Source organism: Typopeltis vanoorti, chromosome 18 (assembly GCF_054136105.1).
Source record: "Typopeltis vanoorti isolate ZY-2024b chromosome 18, IOZ_Tvanoo_1.0, whole genome shotgun sequence".
Lineage (NCBI taxonomy): Eukaryota > Metazoa > Arthropoda > Arachnida > Uropygi > Thelyphonidae > Typopeltis > Typopeltis vanoorti.
The window spans coordinates 40,904,124-40,926,601 of record NC_143566.1 but is presented as its reverse complement, the minus strand read 5'-3'; the positions used below and the strand labels follow the sequence as shown (position 1 = coordinate 40,926,601).

General features: G+C 35.3%; 1 protein-coding gene across 3 annotated transcripts in view; it reads left to right on the top strand.

The window, feature by feature from the left end:
* LOC150096611 (breast cancer anti-estrogen resistance protein 1-like) overlaps positions 1-22,478 on the top strand; it is a 216,716-nt gene that overhangs the window by 77,646 nt on the left and 116,592 nt on the right. Inside the window, exon 1 of one of the 3 annotated variants that reach the window (XM_090408379.1) lies at positions 21,564-21,643. The exons of the other annotated variants lie outside the window; for them this stretch is intronic. Coding sequence (XP_090264505.1) covers positions 21,623-21,643 — 21 coding nt within the window. The 5' untranslated portion in view covers positions 21,564-21,622. Of the gene's footprint in view, positions 1-21,563; positions 21,644-22,478 lie in introns of those variants that run through there. 3 annotated transcript variants of the gene reach the window in all.

Genomic DNA, 22,478 nt, shown 5'->3' with positions numbered 1-22,478 from the left:
TGGAAGATTAGTAGTGTGTTTCGTTGTGTCGTATTCAAGCTGGGCTGTCTTTTACAACAGTGGTTTTTCAAGTTTTTAAGCTGAATGCATCCTATATTAATATGTTAGAATTTTCTACAACCGCTAGTAATATAATAATACGCAGATGTTAAAAATAAATCAATTGAACAAAAAGGATTAGTGAAAAAATTATTGGCACCTTTTAGTCTCCAGTTTTTCGGAAATCAGTAGAGAACAGGTCTACACCACTGCGATATTAAATGCATTTCCACGGCGCCCTAGACAAGATGCAATGTTTCCTAATTCTAATTAGTAATTATTTATGTGTTCATCCTACTCGATTTCATTGACATCGATATCTGTGATCATCTTTCTTCTGCAAATACTCATGAAAGTTACCACAAGACCTTCTTAGCCTCCTGACACCTTTAATTCTTTTGTGTTATTTTTACTTCATTCTCCATTGAGTGAGTTTCTCTCTTTGTTTAATTTTAATGCTGTAGTTGTTGCTATTGTTGTCGTGTCCCCCATAGTGGAGATGGAAGTGCATTTGTCTCAGTCAAGAGGTACCATTTGGTTTATCACTGGCTGTGTGTGTGTGTGTGTGTGTGTGTGTGTGTGTGTGTGTGTGTGTGTGTGTGTGTGTGTGTGTGTGTGTGTGTGTGTGTGTGTGTGTGTGTGTGTGTGTGTGTGTGTGTGTGTGTGTGTGTAGATTGTCTGATCGTCTACTTTGCCTATTCAGCTCTTGAGTTTTGAGGAAGAAAAAAAAAATTAATAAACCTGCTACTGCCGCATGAGACCACTAACTCGCCTTTGGTTGAAAATCCCTTAAACATTGTCCTGTGCGCCATCAACAGGATTCGAACCCAAAACTTTCCAACCGAAAAGCAAATCGAAACTGAGCTGCAGAGGCTCACTTGCGACGTTTTAGTTTTAATATTGAGCAGTATAAAAAAATCCAGAAAGAGTTCATATAGAGGCAAAAAGAAAAATAATAAAATCTTGCGAAAATTTGTAGCGTACTCTGAAAAACACACGCCTTACTAATCACTGTTGTAGAGATAGAAGGGATTTTAAACTAAGGTATTTCAACTGCTATAAAGTCATGAGTGAGTGCTTGCTCTAAAGCAGGGTTCGCCAAACTTCTTTGACCGTCGATCCCTTCAAGAGTTTCTTGACTTTTTATCAACCCCCCTCTATTTTACTATTTCGTAATTATAATAGGACAAGCAAAAAAACAAAAAAAGTAAAAAAGACCCACCATTGCAGGTGCGCCATCTGTGGCTATTGCTGTTATATTAGTAAATGGAATATCAGACTTATTTAAATATTCCTCCAATCGCTGAAAAATTGTCAACCCGTTCCATCACTTTCAAGATATTTTGCAAATAAAAATTCGTCAATAATTTGATGTTTGGTTTTACTATAATATCTTACATAAGCCATAAAAATAGAACTATCAAATGTAGATTCATCAAGTTGGATGGAGAACTTAATATTTTTCAGTTCTGATACTACAGTTTTTTCTACATCTTCAGCCATTTCACCAATACGTCTTTTCACGGTTTCGCACTCAATGGTAAGCATTTTAAAACAGGCCAGAATCTTTTTTCATTATGGTTTTAATTACTTCTTTGATTGCAGGTATAGCAATAAGTATCAGCATTAAGTCCGTTTCTGTTTAATATTGTGATGGAGGTGGTAACAGAGGAGGTGAGAGAAGATGCACCTTGGACAATGTTGTATGCAGATGACATCTTGCTGTGTGTAGATACAAGAGAAGAAGCGGAAACTAAACTGGAAAGATGGAGAAAAGTACTGGAAGAGAGAGGTATGAGACTGAGCAGAAGTAAGACAGAGTATATGTGTTGCGCAGTGGGCGGTGGCCAGGAGACAGACCTGGAGCTGGAAGGAAATGTCATCAGGAAGGTGAGAGACTTTAGATACTTAGGTTCGACAGTGGAAGAAGATGGAGAAGGTGAGAAGGAAGTGGGATGCAGGATACAAGCAGGTTGGAGGAACTGGAGGGAGATGGCTGGAGTGTTATGTGATAAGAGGGTGCCGATCAATCTGAAAGGCAAAATTTATAGGACAGTAGTGAGGCCAGCTATGACATATGCTATAGAAACTGTGGCCCTGAGGAAAAATAACATCAGCAGGATGGAAGTAGCAGAGATGAGAATGCTTAGGTGGATGTGCGGTGTGACCAGAAAGGATCATCTGAGAAATGACTATGTCAGGGGAACAGTGAAAGTTACGAACTTAGGAGCGAAAATACAGGAGGCAAGGTTGAGATGGTTTGGTCATGTGATGAGGAGGGAGGACGAATATGTGGGAAGAAGGGTCATGCAGATGGATGTGCAAGGAAGGCGGAAGCGTGGGCGGCCAAAGAAGAGATGGAGGGAGCTGGTAGAAGAGGACTTGAAGATGAAGAACTTGGATGTGGTGACAGCCCAAGACAGGAAGGTGTGGAGGAGACTCATAACAAACAGTGACCCCACTTAAGTGGGAGAAGCTGCAGAAGAAGAAGAAGAAGAAGATTGCAGGTATAGCAATGTCCTCTGCAATTGTATATGGTCTTCCTTTGTTTGCTATATTAAAAGAAATATTGTAGGAGGCTGTTTATTTATTGTTTATTGTTTATATCCTTGTTTATTGTCAGCTTCGGCAGGTGCTTTCATAAATGATTTTATAGTTGGTCGATGTGCGTATTTCTCTTTCTGTTCTTTAAAAAAAGTCAAGATCTTTATCTTTCTTATCAGGATGGAGGCTTTGAAGATGATCTTTCATTTTTGCTGGTTTCATTGCATCGTTACTGAAAGTTTTTCACAAAGAAGACACATAGGCCTTGTTTCGTTTCTTAACGAAGCAATAAACCCAAGTTTCAAATATTCTAACGAATATTGTCTGCATTTCTTTTCAGAATCTGAAGCTGCCATTGTGGTTACTGGGGTTGTAACAAAATAATTAAAATTGAAGTCAGTAAGCAAAAGTAATAAGTCTAAATAATATACCTACTCACGTATTTCTATAGGATGTACAAAACTACCAGCCCTGCTCAACTCTTCAACATAGAGAAGTTTAGTTCGTGAATGAATAACGATTGAATTCTAATATGTATGTTGATGAATTTTAGAACATTAACGCTCACTTGAATGTCGATGCGCAAAAATGAGACTGGGATCGAATACGTTGTAAGTATAAGTAAATAAGCAACCGCGCACGTGTTGCAATCTCACTCCCGCCGCGCCAGCCGGGCGGGAACCACCGACATCCGTTTATTGGTAAATACGTCATTTTGGCCTACTTGATTGGCCTCCGTAACTATTTTCATGACCTTGCTCCATCTTACAGGTCCTATTCATGTCACTGTTCTCACGATTCACTGTTAATTGCATTGTCATTCAGGATGGAGGTAATCCAAGTTAACCGAATTAAATATTACCCATACAATGATGTCTTATATTTTTCTATCGACCCCTAACAATGTTATATCGATCCCTGGGGGTCGATATCGACCACTTTGCCTACCACTGCTCTAAAGCATGCGGATATTGGGTCTTATTTTTCGGGTGCCACCATTTTTTTTTTCTTTCTCTGGATCTGGAAAAAAAATTTTGAAAAATTTCCATAGATAGCACTACGTAATTAGCCTAACAGCATGAATTCCTCCCCTCTTTTATTATTATTTTTAAACTAGTTACAAAGTATTGTTGGAACAGTTTCATTCTCCATTTCTTAGCATTTGCTCTGTGTAGGGATCAGATATAGGAAATTGTATAGGATTAAAGTGCTTGAGATAAATTTTTTTGTCAGTTGGCTAGGTTATTCAGTAATTATTTTCGAGGCAGATGTATTTTTTTTTTTAATTGTGTTTTCAGATCGATTTGATGTTTTCGTTGAGAAGCCAATCCTGCCTAAGAGAGGCTCGTTGGACTCTCGTTTGAATGAACTAGAAAATGTTGTCTGTGTCCTTAATTGTATTAGACCTTAGATCTTTCTAACCAAAACTGAGCATCCGCGATCGTAACGATCGCAGATGCTCACTCTAGAAAATACAATGTAGTGAGAAAAGTTAAAATTCAGAATTTTCTTATGATGTGTGCTTCATGACATTGGTTGAATTTTTAAATACACTGCACTGCTCACGGGGTGTGCTGCCATCTGGTATCGAAAGATGATAGAATATTGTATTTCTTCTTTGAGATTTGTGCCATAATAATATTTAACGTCTTACACAGCCGCTTGTGTATTGATAACTTTTGCAGTTGTGTACTGCGTGTTGAAACTAGCAAAAAAAAAAAAAAAAAAAGTTATTTTTAAGGAGAGCCTTAACGGATCTCGTTTTCCAATTAAACTATTTAGAAGGATATTTCTTACCAAGCAACACAGAATTGCGTATCTCCAAAAAATCATTACAATGAGCATGCATGTACATGAGTTGCCGTAATATTTGACCACGAAGAGGACTATGCTTTCACTTGTGTTTCAATAACTTTATAGTGTTACTGCGAACTCCAATTCTTTTCTAAACAGGGAAGGTCCATACAGAGGAGAAAACAGGGGCAAGAGAGATTGTTCCATCCCAGAAATCAATTTTTTTTTTTTAAAGGAATTTTAGTAGTCATGTTGATAGTTATGTACCTCTTAATTTGCTGTCGACTGGAAAGCAAAAATCATTATTTTAACGGGGGAGAGAGAGAGAGAAAAGAGATAATTATATAAGATATTTCTTTTTCTTGATAAGTAACTTAAATATTTACAACAGAAAGTAAAATATCCATATTTCAAACAGTGCATAAAATTATATCTTTTTAAAGTATTCGAAATATTTTGAACTTGAAGGGAGAGGGGGGGGGTATATTTTAGGTTAAAACTGTGCCTTAGTAGTTTTTCACCTCATTCAGCGTTATTGCTCCCAACTGTATTGTTGATATTCGGCTGTTGTCTCCATTACATACTCTACTCATGAAACTGAAATTTACTTCATATCACAGTAAGCTTATATTTTATCTAAATATAATGGTTCATATCCAGATTATTCTTTCGCTTCCTGAAAAAACTTCATGATTTTGGAATCCTTAGTTCTAAAAATCTTTCAAATCCAAGTATTCAGTTTTATATTTACTTTATCTGCAACGCTGCACATACTGTAATTTGAAGAGAGAATTTTGAAAATTTGTCATTTAGATGCTTTCTCTTCCTCAAATAACAGCATCAAGCAGGCAATAGCAAGCAACAGCTGACAACGTAAAGAAACTTGCGTATTAGGCAGAGGATTTAATGGGCGAGTGACCATAATCTCTTGGTCGATAATTATATGGCCTCAGCCGCTCTGCCCTACCGTAAGAGGAAGAGCAGCCGTTTTATCCACCCAGAATCCCTATGGGTTTTATTAGCATGATAGTTTGTGAACTATCCCAAATAACTAAAGTATAATTGTTTTGTAAGGCCATGAGCAGAAATCGTGCTTGAAGTTCTTAAAAGAAAATTTTGAATCCCAACCCATTAATCTTTCGCCCTGCTCGGCTTAATATCGAACTGTTGTTGCGAAGCTACTATTTGGGACTCACTGCTAGATCATTTAACTTCTATACATTCTCAATTCTTATTCCATGCTTCCTTTTGAAAATCAGTGGTGTACTAACTTAATTGGAACATTATATTCATTCCTTTTTGAAACGAGTATGATTTCCTCCAACCAGAGACATTTCAAAAGTAATAGTAAAGTAGAAACCTGTGCAATTTTCAAATTATTGCAGAAATCAGTAGTGCTATGAAATTTTATTCGGAATCGTTGCAGCTTTTAATGGTGTAGCAGAATGATGTAGATGAACGATTCTTCTGCGGAGATTCAGATTTGCAAGACATCCTGATTTGCAAGTCAAAATACTTAAAAAAATATTGACAACAAAAACTTTTTTCATATTCATGGACAACAAGCATGCGAAGATCTCATTATGTCATTACACTATCATATCTGAGATGAGGCAGTTCGAAGTTAAAAAATTCTGGCTGAGAGCAAAAAGGACCATTACATAAGACCTACTGCATGTGGTCTTACCCTCTGTTAATAAGTGAAAATGATACAAGGCAATCGTAAGAAGGTGCGTTTCTCAATAGCTTCTGTAATAATATCATCCAGCATCACACAGTTGAACTTAAGAACTTAGTTTTTATATTCTGATTTGTAGTATATAAATTTTGTTATTTCGAATCAGTTGCTTGATTTTTTTTTTGTTTACGCAAAAATAAGGCCTGATTTAAATCAAAGTTGAGCTGCTTCAAATTTTATCCTAAACTGGAAAGTGAGAGGTGACCCCTCTCACAGACTCCCAGTCATTATATGTAAGTCCACAGTTTAGCTGCAAACCTATGAAACTAACTTTTCTTCTTCCTTTATTCCATCTACCTCTGTTTTTGGAACAGTCTTCCCCATACTGTTTTTTTTTTTTTTCCTCTCCAACGAATACAACCACAACATTATAAGACGTCTTAATAGATTCTTCTTTCTCTTCACCCACCTACCCACACAGGATACTATTTGTGTTATATATTTTGTGATCTCTCGTGCATGAGATTAATGCTGATACATACAACTTTCGTTACATTCTGTCCGAACGATTGTACAATTTCCAATAGTTTCGCCTAATTTAATTAAAAGTGAAACGGCTGCATCAGTTTTTATTAAAGGTCCTGAATATCCATCATCCAGTTCCGTCCTTCTCAATTTCAGAACACCCAATTGCGAATGCATATTTGAAAATGGACAGTTATTTTCAACACGATTGCACAAAAAAGGAAAGGGGGAAAAAAGACAACTTGAAAACTCTTTTGTATTTCTATATTTACATCATATATATTACCCAAATGAATTTAATGATTGAGTGACACTATCCTTTAAGGACATTTGTGACATTTTAATCTAGCTGAAAGACCTGGATTCGAATCCCTCTAGGACTTCAGGAAATTTTGTAAGTAAAGTTAAGGTGTCATTCAAAGGTGGTAAGAATTTTTTTTCTCCGAAACTCTAGTTTTTCACCCTGTAAAATAAGAAAATCAACAGAATTAACAGGCATAATACATGGGTTCATAGACTTAGTTGCTTCAGCTATAATTTGCAAAGAATGGCCTTAATGATAATTCCAAATAACCAAAATTACATCTCAGAGGTGTTGAAAATGTTTTTATTGATGTATTTAATTTTTGTAGTCGTGCATGCTCACAAATTGCTTTTATCCGAATAATCTAGTATAGTGTTACAATACTTTCTGTGTGTGACGGTCAAAATGAATTCAAAGTAGTTATGGTCGCAGTGAAAGTATTTTATTTATTAAATTAAAGTGATCTTTCCAGAATATGTAATTATGCCGATTCATTTCAATTTAATCTTATGCTTTCTTCAACCCATTTTCTGTGTTTGAACACGATTTGATTTATTTTAATTTTTTTTAGCTGTTATACATGTTTCTTCCTTTTCATTTTTAGAGAGTGAAATGGAAACAAACCCGAAAATTATTAACAGGAAAAAAAAAAAAGTATAATTGCCTTTATTACTAACTACATCATCTTTATAATTAGTACCTGTTATCGCGTGCCAGCAACTAAATTAAGCGAAGTATTTCTCATTTGCCTTGAACCACTAAATCAGTAAATGACAACTGATAAGAGTATTCACGCTAATGAACGAGGCCTTCTAGCGTCCTTGGAGCTACGCCGTAAATTACATTTCAGCTTACCCGAAGAATAAAGTAATAGATGGAGTGCTATTTTAATGATAACGACTATCCCTAGGAGGTCGAAATTGCGGATGTTCCGATAGCATTTATTAAGAAAGATAATACTTCTCACAGCAGCTATAATTACATCGAAGACGTAATTACATGAGCGGGAAAAAAAAAAAAAAAAAAAGTATCGAAACAATCCTGTCCTGTCCTGTCAGGTGTCTTCTCCCTCCAGGAGATTGACTACCATGTGTCTCCACCATGTTCAATTCTGCGCCTCTCTGCTGCATTCCTCATATGAGAGATAGGTCCAGTCTTCTATATTTTTCATCCACTCTAGTCTTTGTCTTCCTCCTCTCTTTCCCTCAACAGTTCCTTCGAGAAGTATCTTTTGAAGGCAGTTATGTCTCAGAATATGTCCAAAATATCTGACTTTTCTCTTTTTAATTTCTTTCATCAGGCTCCTGTTTACGCCTGCCATCTCTAGTACCTCTTCATTTGTCTTTTTGTCTTTCCATGATATTCTCATAATTCTTCGCAGCATCCACATTTCAAAGGCCTCCAGTTTTTTCACACTCAGATTGGAGAGTGTCCATGTCTCTACTCCATATAATAATGTAGACTATATGTTGCATTTGGAGATTCTTAGTCTTGTTTTCAGATTTAATTCTCTAGATGTTCGTAAATTTTTCATCCCGTTGAAAGTTGACCTTGCAATTTCAAACCTTTTTATAATTTCATCTTCTGTCCTGCCATTTTCTGTGATCATGTGTCCGAGGTATATGTATTTTTGCACCTGTCCTAATTTATTTCCTTTTATATTGATGCATATTTTTAGTATTTTCTTTTCTCTTGAAATTATCATGATTTTTGTCTTTTTAAAGTTGAAACTGAGGCCATACTGTTCGCTATACTTGAGGGTTTCATCGATAAGAGTTTTGAGGTCATATTTGTTTTCAGCTAGAAAAACCGTGTCATCTGCATATCTTAGGTTATTAATATTTCTGCCCCCTACAGTGATTCCTTTGAGGTTACTAATTTTATTAAATATTTCTTTTGTGTACAGGTTAAAGAGAATCGAAGAAAAGACACAGCCTTGTCTCACACCTTTCTGAACTGGGAATTCTTCTGAGGTCTCTCTATTTATTCTCAAAGATGCAGTCTGTTCCCAGTAAAGATTAGTTAATAGCCTAATGTCTTTTCCATCCATGCCTATTTTTGAAAGGATTTCAATTAATTGTTCATGTTGGACATTGTTCGAATGCCTTTTTTGTAATCTATAAAGCAAAGGTACACATCTTTTTGTTTTTCTAGATATCTTTCTATGATGGTTCTGAAGTTGAAAATACCTTCTCTTGTACCTACATTTTCCTTGAAGCAACTTTCTGTATCATTTATTTCTTTGTTTATTTTTCTTTTATTTCTTTCAAGAATAACGTATAGGAGGACTTTTGATACTTGACTGATGAGGCTGATTGTCCTGAACTCTTCACATCTTGTAGCTTTTGTTTTCATCGAGAGCCCTCAACCATTCTGCCAAGATGTTATCTATTCCTACATCTTTATGTGGTTTTAGTTTTCTGACGGCATTTTCAACTTCATAGAGTAAAATGGATCTCTTGGTATCTTAATTTTTATTTTGATTTTTGTAATCACTGGGTTGTGGTCTGATCCCATGTCTGCTCCACGGTATGTTTTTGTTTGTGTTATTGCATTTCGGAATCTTTTGCTTATTATTATATAGTCAATTTGGTTTCTATAGATGTCCCCAGGGCTTTTCCAGGTATATAGTCTTCTGGGAGAATGTTTAAACAGTGTGTTGACAATTATTAGATCATTGGTTTCACAGAATTGAATTAATCTTTCACCTCTTTCATTTCTGATTCCAAGCCCTTGGTTTCCCATGCAAAATGAGATTTTTTCTGAGCCCACTTTTGCATTTAGGTCGCCCATCATTATAATAACATCATCTGACTTAGCACTGGAGATTGCAGTTTGGATGTCTTCATAAAATTGTTTCAACTCTTCATCTGGGTGATCTTGGGTTTGCGCATATGCTTGGATAATATACAGGTCGAATGGTTGTGCAGTTATTTTGGCTGTTATGATTCTGTCATTTATGGGCCAATATCCCTGTAGAGATTTTGCATTTCTATTACTTAGGACAAGCGCTACTCCATTAAGGTGTAAGTCACTGCCAGAGTAGATTATAGTGTGAGTTTTTCTTCTTATTATGCCTGTATCTGTCCACCTCACTTCACTGATACCTGCAATATCGACCTTCATCACTTCTAATTCCTGGAGTAGGTTATTTCATTTGCCTGCCTCGTAGAGTGTTCTGACGTTCCATTTTACTATTTTCAAGAGATTGCTCCTGGTTTTCAGACAAGGGACATCTGAGAACATCCTCCCTGGAGAGTTTGGGATATTATCTTCATATACTACCTTAGTAGTAGTAGTGCTTGTCTTACAATTCCCGGTTTCAAGCTCTTCTTCCCTGTAGCTATAAGAGCTGATGGTTGCAGGGGTATCAACCACATCTCTAAATTCATATTGTGACAATGGATAAATACGATAAATAAATTCAAAACATAAATTCAAAACATCGAAACAATAAAGTATGTAAATTTAAAATTTGAAAACAAAATTCCGTGATTTTGTTGGGAATGGGTAGTAAACATCTGCATTCTGCAAACTGTCCATTTTATCAATAGACCATCGTCATTTATTACATTCTGTTTTAATTTTGTTGTTGCTGTTGTTGTTGTTGCATTATTCCAGTTGGTGCAAATTTGCACCAACTGGAATAATGCAACAAAAACTTGAAATGAATAGCATATAAATGATATTAATAAAATAAAATAAAATAAAAAATATAAAAATGAAATAATAAATGAATAAATAAAAATGCAGAATTTTGGACACATCTTGGCTTGTATGTATAACCCGTGGAAATGGGGTTTGCATCCATAATTCTAGGCCACCCGAAGAAAGAATGTATTAAAAACGTTCCCCTAGTTGCCGACAAGAAACTTTTACTACCCATGTTACGGAGAAGCTGGTTTTTCCTCTCGGAAATAACGATTTTTCATCCCATAAATTCAAGAAAATCGACTGAAGAACTCACTATTTCTGACAATAATACATAAGGTTATAAGAGCCACCACTCTTGCTGTACTCTCGGAATACCGTACACTCCTCCCTGGATGCCAATTAAAATCACTGATACTCTTGGGCTAGCTATTCCGTGATTGGCTATGGATGGAGGCTAGCTACCACTAGTCTTCAAAAGTTAGAGCTAAATGACCTCGCCTACTCCCTTTTAGAATAAAATACGTAAGGGGATTTAATATTTATTTATTGTTTGGATATCTTGTATACTTCTATATGTGAAAAATGACGATGGTGCACTGAATTATGATGTAATGTTGGTTCATCATAAAAGTTTTGTTACTACCTGATTGATACTATTAAATAACCGAAATCTAATTTTTATGAAAGTTAGACCCTCCCTCTGCAAAAAGTATATGTCGCCTGAGTGTTTCGAAAACCTCAATAAATTGCATTTGAATGGATTTGTCTCAAGGTTCCTGATGCCAAATTCATTCAAGTGCAGTTTATTGAGGTTTTTGAAACACTCAGGCGACATATACTTTTTGCAGAGGGTGGGTCTAACTTTCATAAAAATTGAATTCAAGAACTAATGCAGATAGGGGAAACTAGATCATAGTGAGAGGAAGAGTGAAAATGTGTAAGTTTGGCTATCGTGTGCAAACGTGACAGTGTTGTCATTGAATATAGTTATGAATCTCTTGAAGAGGTGGATATTTACGCTTTCAGTTTAGATTTTTTGAGTGTGTCTATGGATATACTGAGAAAGTTTTTAATCAGGCATATACCATCTTTCCCAATACTCTCTTTCCCAACAGACTATAGATGTAACTATACGAAAACGTCAGGAGGTAACTTGTTATGTCTATACACAAATGCCAGGTGCATCAGAAACAAAGAGGTAGAGTTCATTGCCTTGGTGAATATGTTTTGGCTTAAGATTATTGACACTAATGAAACCTGGCTATCAGATTCAGATGTAGTGACTGGAACTGAGTGTAAATGGTAGGTATAGTATTTTTAGGAAGGATAGAAGATGAGGGGGGGGGGATATTACTAACGATATTAGGGTTATTTATAATCATTTGCTATTAAAAACGATCCAGGTGAAATACCTGGATCGTTTTTAATAAAGAAATAAGAGAAATAAGGAAAAGCGTTATTTTCAAATTGTTTTTTCAATAAAAACTCAATTCTAAAGGGAGGGGAGAGTCTTTCATCAACCAGCCGCTAGTTGAATGTACAACAGAATGTTCAGAGTTGAATTTTCGAGTGTCAATTTTGCGATTATTTTTGCGAGAGCTGTCACGCCTGTGATGATCGATATTCAGATAGCTCTGTGTTGTGTTCTTTTATCAAAAATATGACAAATGTCGAAAGTTATAGTGTTTATGAAACGTCTATCCGTTTTTATACTTATATGAATAATTTTTCCACTGCCAATGATCCAGATGAAACCAAAATTAAAGCGATGTGAAACATTTTCATGGAATTTCTAAGTACTAAATTTCATTAAATTATGTCCAGCCAGTGCTGAATTATTAATATTAGTTCGAATCTTTTTTATCAAATGCTGTCACCGAAATAGTTTCTTTATACACGAAACTTTCATTATTATTACGTAAAGCTTAACAGATATTGAGAACAGTAATAAAGCAAGAGAAAGGGACATTTCATATATATATATACATATATATATATTAGGGTTACCAAGTAATTTTATAAACTTGGTTAATTTACTCCTAATCCCAAGTAAGCAAAAAGTTAAGTTTGCGCCTGAACGTAGGGTTCAAGTCTAAAGGTGGTGCAACACTAGGGAAACTCATTGTAAAGGTGGGTAAAGTTCTGATCACTATTCTTAGTATTTTCCATAATGTAAAGCACATCTCACTAAGAGATGTATACTGCAATACATTATGGGTGGGGTCACTACCCAGACCGGTTTCAACTTTTTTTTAATGTAAAAGTGAAGCGGGCTCTAAAAATAAGACGATCCCGAAAGATCGCCCAACTCTGTGTTGTTCTACTCAATGACAGGCTCACCCTGTCACCGAGAAGAACTTCTCAGTATTGGCTCAACCCAGTGGCAGGCTCACCCCACCACCAAGCAGAGCCATAATCTCAACGGTGGCCCCACTCAGAGACAGGCAAAAACCTATCCCCAAGCAGAGTCTCATGGCCGGTTTCAACTTTTTTTGAGGTCTCCTCAGTGAGTAGCTAGACCCTAAATACCAAAGTTTTAGTAATACAGAGCCTTATCAACTTTACCTATACAAGTTGCTACAAGGTGTTTTTATTTTGAATAAGAATTTCTGGAGGAGATATAGATGTAAATAAGTTTTTTTTTTTTAAATTGGGAATAATGTATATTAGGGTTACCAAGTAAATTTATAAACTTGGTTATTTTACTTGTAATCCCTAGTAAGCAAACAGTTAAATTTGCGCCTGAACGTAGTTCAAGTCTAAAGGTCGTGCAACACCAGGGCAACTCATTGTAAAGGTGGGTAAAGATCTGATCACTATTCTTAGTATTTTCCATAATGTAAAGCACATCTCACTAAGAGATGTATACTGCAATACATTATAGGGGAGGTCACTACCCAGACCGGTTTCAACCTTTTTTGAGGTCTCCTCAGTGAGTAGCTAGACCCTAAATATGAAGATTTTAGTAATACAAAGCCTTATCACCTTTACCTATACAAGGTGTTTTTATTTTGAATAAGAAATTCTCTCTCTCTCTCTCTCTCTCTCTCTCTCTCTCTCTCTCTCTCTATATATATATATATATATATATATATATATATATATATATATATATATATATATATATATATTTTTTTTTTTTTTTTTTTTTTTTACAGCAACTCTTGACTATGTTATGCGAAAAGAAAACTAAGTGGGAGGAATGAGGTATAAAATAAACTTCATTTCTTCTAGATTACTTCAAGTGAGGATACTTGAGTTACATATGATTCGATTATTATTAATAGTAGTAACATCAACAAAAGAATTAGAACGATTAAGCCTAGAGATAGACAAAGATAATCAAAAATAATATATACATTATTTGTGAGGGAGGAATAAATACAAAACAGAAATTAAGATAGTGAATTCATATAATATCTGAAACAGTTAATTACATATGAAAATAAATTTGATGTATATGCATATATCAACTGTATAACAACAGAATAGAAAGCTTTTAACCAATATGAGATATATTTAAAGAAATTTATCAGTGTAGCAATAATGTATGATAACGTTACTTGAGACCTTATGAAAGGCAATCAGTGAGAGAGAAAAATAAGTCAAACATGGAAAGAGGTATTCGGGGAATGACACGGTTGGATAAAGGCTAACGAGTGTAGAAAGGAAATAAAGGGAAGAGATATTGCAGCAGTATTAAAAAAAAAAAAAGTAAATTGTGCTAGGCAGGATATGTGTAACAGCGGCTGACAACAGATGGGTAAAGAGAACGGAATATACTCAATAACTAAGTAGCAAAGACCAGAGAGACTAGCATTAAGATAGAATTACTCATTGAAACGAGATGATGGACATTATTAGAATAGAGAGGTACAAGATTGGTCAGTTATTATTACTATTATTATTGAATGACACCTCCACAGAGTCCCAAGACTGATCTCAGGAGGTCACTAGATGCTACACGATCCACCATCTATACTACATAATCCAGTGCAGTATTTTTGTAAATAGCTACTAAAAATGCCTTCTCCTCCCATATGAGACCGGCTAAATCACCATCAACTAGAGAGAGAGAGAGAACTCGGTTTCCCTCTCGTCAAGACGAGAATGGAGCCCAGGTCTTTTCAGATCGAAGCGCGCACGTCCCTGTCCTTCCAAACCTGGAGAGACATTTGTTTATCAGTGGACCGACACAAGTTGTTGGTGATTATATTTTGTTAGTCGTGTTGGTTGGTCCATTTTAATAATAAAATAAAAGTGTGTACAGTACACATGCCAAAACCGTTCTAGGTTAATCTGTTATAATGGTGTCAGTGTAAACGAGAATGCTCTTGCGAAATACCTTTTGATGGTGGTGTACAGTCATTTCCTTACTTGTTATGTATTGTAGGACATATAATCATTATTTCATCTGCCCACACATGACAACATTGATGTTGCTATAGGTTTTGCAACCTTTCATATGTAGGTAGATATAAAAAAATATGGAATTTTTTTCTACTGAAAAACTTGGATTATAATCCAGATGGAGATTGCACGACAAATTTTTAAGTGAACATGAAAAGCAAATTTCATTAAATTCCACACAGCCACAGCGTTGTGGTTACTGCACACCATTTCGAAGCATTTGACGGATCAGAATGAAATCTGAGATAGCCCACAAATTTTCCTCAGGATTCCAAAATACCTACTTTCGGTGAAACGCATCTAGTCAAGAGCTGAGGAATAACATTGATTATAGAGACAAAAACGAATCTAACAAATCTTAAACATTTTGTGAACTGCACTTAAAAATGGCATATAAAACGTAATAAATATAAAGAATTGTCTCATATTGGCTCCCTCTATGTTTGAATATGGAAATCATCTGTGATCGTTAATTGTTATTGAAAAAAATCTAAAAACCAGTATTTTATTTATATGGTTGGTTATGAGATGTGAAGAAATGATAATGTTTTTCTTCTTTCTGAGAAAGTATCTCGAACTATGTTTCATCTTATTGCAACAGAAAAAAAAAAAAAAACTTCTATTCCCCTCACTATTTTATTTGACTACTTTTGTATTTTGTTGTGATGACGCATTTTCATTCTACAGGGTGTCCCAAAATTCACTCAAGAAGTAATTTTGATAGAAAACACAGGTTTTTAATTAAAAATTGTAATTTCTTATTGATTCATAAAGTATACAGTATAGGGTTATGCATGGAATAGCATATCGGGTAAATGGCCTCCACGGCTTTGCTGGCACATACGCATTCTTTTGTCGAAATTTTCCATGACCGTTTTGCATAAATGTGGCTGAATTTCGTTGATACAGCGCTCAATTTTCTCCTTCAAGGCGTGGGTGGTCGTGGACTTGTTGGCATAAACCTTAGATTTCAAAAAACCCCAAAGAAAAAAGTCCAACGGCATTAAGTCACATGATCTGGGCGGCCAATTCTGATCACCAAAACGGGAAATTACACGACCAGGAAATGACTCATGCAGTAATTGAATTGTTTCTCGGGCTGTAGGGCATTTGGCACTGTCTTGTTGGAACTACATGTCGTCCACATCCATATCTTGCAATTTAGGCACAAAAAACTGAATTGTCATGTCGCGATAGCGAGCATCATTAACTGTTATTGCCTTACCAGCCGCATTTTCGAAGAAGAATGGACCGATGATGCCGCCAGCCCAAACTCCGCACCCAACAGTGACACGTTGTGGATGCATTTGTTTCTCAACAATCACTCGTGGATTTTCTGAACCCCAAATGCGACAATTTTGTCGATTAGCGAAGCCATCAAGATGAAAATGAGCCTCATCGCTGAAGATGATTTTGTTCGAAAAATAAGCATCCACTTCTTGTTGTTCCATAATCCATTCAACGAACTCTCTTCGCTGTGTGTGGTCAGTAGGCTCCAGTTCTTGAGTCAATTGAACTTTGTAAGCATAAAGATGCAAATTTTCGTGAGAATACGCTGTAGAGAGCTTCTCGAAATGCCCAATTCAAGACCACGGTGCCGAATTGATGTTCCTGGACTCTCAGCAACACTCTCACGAACTGCTTCGATGTTTTCTGTTGAACGATTTGTTGAAGGACGGCCAGAGTGTATAAGATCACTAATTGATCCAGTTTCCTTGAATTTTTTAATTAATCTTTTCACAGTTGATGAAGTTAAATCACTATTCCGACCATATTTTGTACGAAAATAGCGAACTGTAGATGCCAAACCTTCATTATTTTTAAAACATTGCTCAACAATGAAAATGCGTTGTTCTTTTGTGTAGCGCTCCATTTTTAATAACCCTGAACTGTCAGCTGTCATGCTGTCTTTTTTTTCTCGTTGGCAACACTTTACCGCACAAATGGCCCTAAATTTAAATCTTGTGTGAATTTGGGGACACCCTGTAGAAATACAAGTTTCTTTGCTCTTAATTAAAACAAAGGATTTACCTTTTAATTCGATAGATTTTACTTAATAAATTTTGTACATTTATGTTGGGAACTTGATTATTTAAATTTTTCAAGCGTAAAGTTCTAGTTAGTAACTAACACAATGACCATTAATAATTGTATACGTGTGTTAATAATTGTATATACAGATTGTTTGCGATTATAATCTTAGAAACCGAGCGATGTTTATTGTTTCACTCTGGGTTTTACAGCAACAGTTAACAATTCGATAAACCTGGTGTAAATATTTCCTGATTAATTGACTTATCAATTTCTAGTAGGCAACTCTTCATTGCCATACAAGAGAATTCTAATAAAAATTAAGAGAATGTTTTGTCGTACTCAAAGGATAACAATATCGAAAGATGCTCAGTTAGCGAACTTACTATACTGCAAAGATTCACTCTGACACATGCTTACCAAACTGGTAAGTAATGTAATCGCATTGGACTATTAACGATAAGCCCATGAAGAAATCAATAAAAAAATTGTCAAGATATAATTGTCTAATATATATATATATATATATATATATATATATATATATATATATATATATATATCCCGTCCATGACGTGAGGAACCTTTATCTGATCTCTTTTGAATAAAGGTGAGTAAGCCGGTCTCATACAGAGGTAGAGGGGTTTTCACCCGGAAACTCGATTTTTTCGTCCCTCAGCACAGGCAAACCGGCCCCGTGAACACACTGATCGGCAGTCATAAAATGCATACTTAATCCCTCATTAGGAGGGCTCAACCTAAAGGACGGAAAATGGGAAAACCCCATACGAAATAAATAAATAATTAGAAAAATAATGTTGACTTCCAGAATTAATGTGGTAAAATCCAAAAGAATTAAACAATATATATTAAAAGTACCGCGAAGTTTTCAGATAGTTCATGTTTTACTGTACCAAGGAAGTACTCCCATTGATACAAAAAGATATTGACTTATATTGACAAGCCCAGAATCATTCCGTGGCCAGATTAGTTTGGAAAAGTCTGTTCTGATCGACTGCCAAAAGATTTCTAAACCCAAATATTTCAATGCCTCTTCTTTATTTCAATTTTCTCTTCTTTCTTCGAGCACTGTTCCGTTCTCTCCGCTTCTAGATATATACTTTTTTAATGGTTGTGTGTATGTGTGAGTGAGGGAGAGAGAGAGAGAGAGATAGACAGACCGTTTCCTGATTTCCTTGCACCTGTTAAGAGGAACTGAAAAATGTTTTCATCTCTCTCTCCCAATCACATACAAATGTAAGACTTCTCACTTCGCTGCTACAACTTCCACGCCTTCTTGTGAACTCTTCCTTAAAAGGATATTATTATTAAGGTACTGTACTCGTTTTATTCTGACTTGATCGAGAACTCGGACGATGATTGACTGTCGGAAACCTGACGTTACTCCTGACTCCTACAACGAAGAAATTATCACAGTTTTTTTTTTTTTTTTTAATCTACGCAGTCGACTTTATTTCTTTCTTTCGTAGTCATCAAATCATTGAATTGTCGTCCTCTCTTCTGTCTCACTGGTTGCACCCAAATCATCACCCTGGTCATCTCTCGTGGAGCATCCGTTGATCATGCCCGTGCCACTGTAAAGATTGATGCTCCAATCGACTCACCATATTTCTCTCACATTCAGTTTTTCCATAATGGTTTCGTTCCAAACTCTTGGAAGGCAAAATATATTTACGTGATTCTTTTCGTTTACATAATGTGCAAATCATGCTGTTTTTAACTAATCCTGTAAAGATTAAGTTAACACCAAACTTTAATTCTCATCCGTAGCTAGCTGGGAGAAATATTATCCCCAGCAAGGATTTTTAAATTAGTTATATAATATTTCATTCGGACTGGAAACGGTATAAAACCCAAACGTTTTCTATAGCATGTGACATCCCATCCTATGCAACGCGAATTTATGGGTGTGAAATACCAAAAAAAAAAAAAAAAGTTAATTACTAACATTCATAAACAATGTACTTGATAGGAAAATAATGTATGGAGGTTTTTAAATATAATATGCTACTTTTTATTGGCATTGACGAATGTCTGCCATTTCAATTCTGCATATACCAGCTTATTCTAGTGATTGATCTGTGTGGTTATTGGGAATGTTTAAAAGTTCCACCGGAAAATCAAAATGCATCTTTAGACGACAAAGTTACCATCTACAGAGAAATTACGTTCTATATGTTCTTTACAAAAGAGACCTGATAATAGCCATTTGGAATATGCTAAATATAGACCAAAAATATGTGTGGAATGTAAAAATATAAGTCATTTTTTGATATGCACTTGTAATAAAAATAATCAATTCAGCAGTTCAAAAAAAATCCTATATAATTTTTAGTAGTAATTTTGACTACTAAATTGATAGTATATCTATTGCACATGGCATTCAAGTTTTAGGATTTAGAAGATGAAGAAGAAGTAATAATGGCAGTTTTTGCACTTTTTTAAAATTTGAAAAGTGATTCATTCTATTGCAGTGTTGGGCTTGTATCATCGTTTCCCCAAAAAAGACAGGTTTTTATTTCTTATGTTATTATTATTCCAAAATTTATTTGTAAATATATTTCATGTAAGTGTTATAATTAATTATTTTAATAAATTATAATACCGGAATAAACTCATTATTATTATAATTTTCGCCTAAGTATCAAAGGAATCTTCAATACATGTAAAATGCTAATCGAATAACTGACAGTCCAAGTAGTTAATGTAAGATAACTAAAAAGGTCATTACATTTCTTAACTTATATGTATATACACACACACAATTAAATAAAATAAAGTTAGCACTTTTTAAATCAGCTAATCTTTCTTATCTCCCACAAAGGGTATAGACATAGACCACCAGATCTGTTAAGTGAGGAGAGTGAAGTTTCACGTTTCTTTATAAAGCCGTTCCGTGAAGAACTGACTTGTTCCAATGAACTTTGTCACAAGAGCAATGAATCTGGTAGACATCTGGATAATTAAGATGTGGAAGCTTGTCCTTTGCGGGTTACCTTATTTCGGACAAACAGGAAGATCTTCTTTTATTCGATTAGAAGAACACAAGACTTATATTCAATACCTTGAGCGTGAACAGTCTGGATTTGCGGAGCATGCTACTATCAACACTAGACATAGAGTTCATGGGAACAAGACAAGAGTCCTTCACAAAAGTCGGTTCCTCATGGAACGGCTTTATAAAGAAGCATATGAAACTTTATTTCACTCTCCTAACTAAAACAGATCCGATGGTCTACCGCTATCCCCCTTTGTGGGAGATAGTACTTTTTATTTTAAATCAGCTAATCTTTCTTTCTAACTTTATTTTATTTTGTGTGTGTGTGTGTGTGTGTGTGTGTGTGTGTGTGTGTGTGTGTGTGTGTGTGTGTGTGTGTGTGTGTGTGTGTGTGTGTGTGTGTGTGTGTGCGCGCGTGTTCCAAACAGCATTCATTCTTAACTTTAGGATAAATTATTACATCATGAAAAAGAGGATGTGAAGGACAGAAGGAAGAGCCGAAATAGAGAAATGGGAGGATAAATGAAAGCCATAAAACAGAATTCTGAGATATGCTAAATATGTACATTGGGAGGATAAAACGATTGGCTAGTTTCTTCCGGATTGGGAAATAGGATACAACAACAGGATACTGTTGCATTGTGTTTTAATTTAAAAAAAAAATAGTAAGCATATCCACAATATCTTTTGAAGTTACTAGTGCATTAGTACTTTGGGCGCGCTAAGGGTTAGCTAAATCTATGTGGAGAGACCAAACTTGATTTTTAATTATAGTGGTATAGAACTATTTAATAAGCAGGATCGTCTCATCATAAGCGACGAAACCATCTAAAGACTTTCACAAACTAAAGTTTGACTGAAATCACACTCTGATTTGCAAATCCAGTTTGCGCCCCCCCCCCCCCACTCAAAAATTTAGAACCTTATTCCATATATTTTTACATGGCAGGCAGCTTAAGCGCTAAAATACTAATGCTACAACAACAACAACAACAACAACAAAATCCTGTGCTGCTTTGCCGTTCTTCTAAAAATGAGGAAGTTATTCTATTGTTTCATTTCCCCCCATTCTCTCCTCCAAGAATCCTGACTATGCTCCTGAGTCACTATTTTTTATTTATTATTTTTCGTTGATCGAATACGCAGCATTCGATCCACATAAAGCGAAGGTTATGCTGGATAAAAGGTAATTAATATACCTCTATCAGATAAATGCTATCTTCAGTACTTTACAAAAACTTGTCGTCAGAGCTAGGTTATTTGTCATTTGAAGGTTTCGTTCTGCTAAAAACATTGTCATTGATGCATATCGAAAAGTGTCCAATCTACATATACAGTTCTTTTCCTTTCACATGTTTTGTTGACGTTACGCCTATCTGGTTTTCTTCCCGGAGTTTACCGTTATGCTCCATGAATTAATTCTTCAGTGCAATAAGATTCTGTTGGTAGAGTACATGTATATGCATAAGAACGCAGTCATTGCAATTGCAACACTTCCCCTTTCCACTGGTATAAACGGTATTTAGTGCACGATCGTAGCTCTAGACGGCATTGTTTTAGGAAATTCTATACGAAGCGTTTTAAAGAACGACTGCTAAGTAGTATTATTTGCATGTCCGAGTAAATGTTGGAGTTTTTCTCAAAGGTAAGTTGATCATAAATCGAGGTCAGCTTACAATATTGTGTTTCAATTTATTATCGTTAATAATGCAAATGAGCGTGCACGGTTATTAATTCTAATTTCTTTGATTTTATCGCTATATATAACACTAATTGAAACGATATTTGTCTTCTTTGTTCATTGGTAAAGAAATTGTTTTTAAATTGAGAAAAGGCATTAAAACTTCTTCAACCAAATTATCGATCTTAAATATATATATATAATAAGAGAGAGAGATAGAGAGATTTTTTTTTTTATCACGATACCTACCATTACTGTATTATTCTTATGTTCACCTATGCTACGTTTTGTGTTCACCTATGATTTATTATTATTTAATTCAATTCGGCAGACGATATACAGAGTTAAATGCAGTATCGCGTTTTCTTAAAGGTATTAAAATATAAATGCTGTATGAAACTTTTGGATAAATTTCCAAGGCACTGTTTCCATAGTGCGAAACCTCACAATTAAAGAGAAAGGATTGATTCGCGAGCTTAGAGAGCACAACAAATTCTTAAGGTTGAAAAGGACACATCGAGGGTTTTTTTGTGGAGGAAGGGGGAGAAACTTCGTAGTTGTACTATTGGATGAATTCACCATTATGATTTTTTTTTTCCCGTTAGACATTTGTTACTAAAACAACTTTGCAAGCAGTGGCGGATCCAAAAGGAGGGGGGAGATTGCTTCCTCTCTCAAAAAATCAGTTAAAAATAATCTGACATTTTAGTCAAAAGAAAAATAAATAAATTTTTTAAAGTAATTAATTAAAATGTGAAGTTGGTTATGTTAATAAAGGACATTTAAAAACCTGATAAAT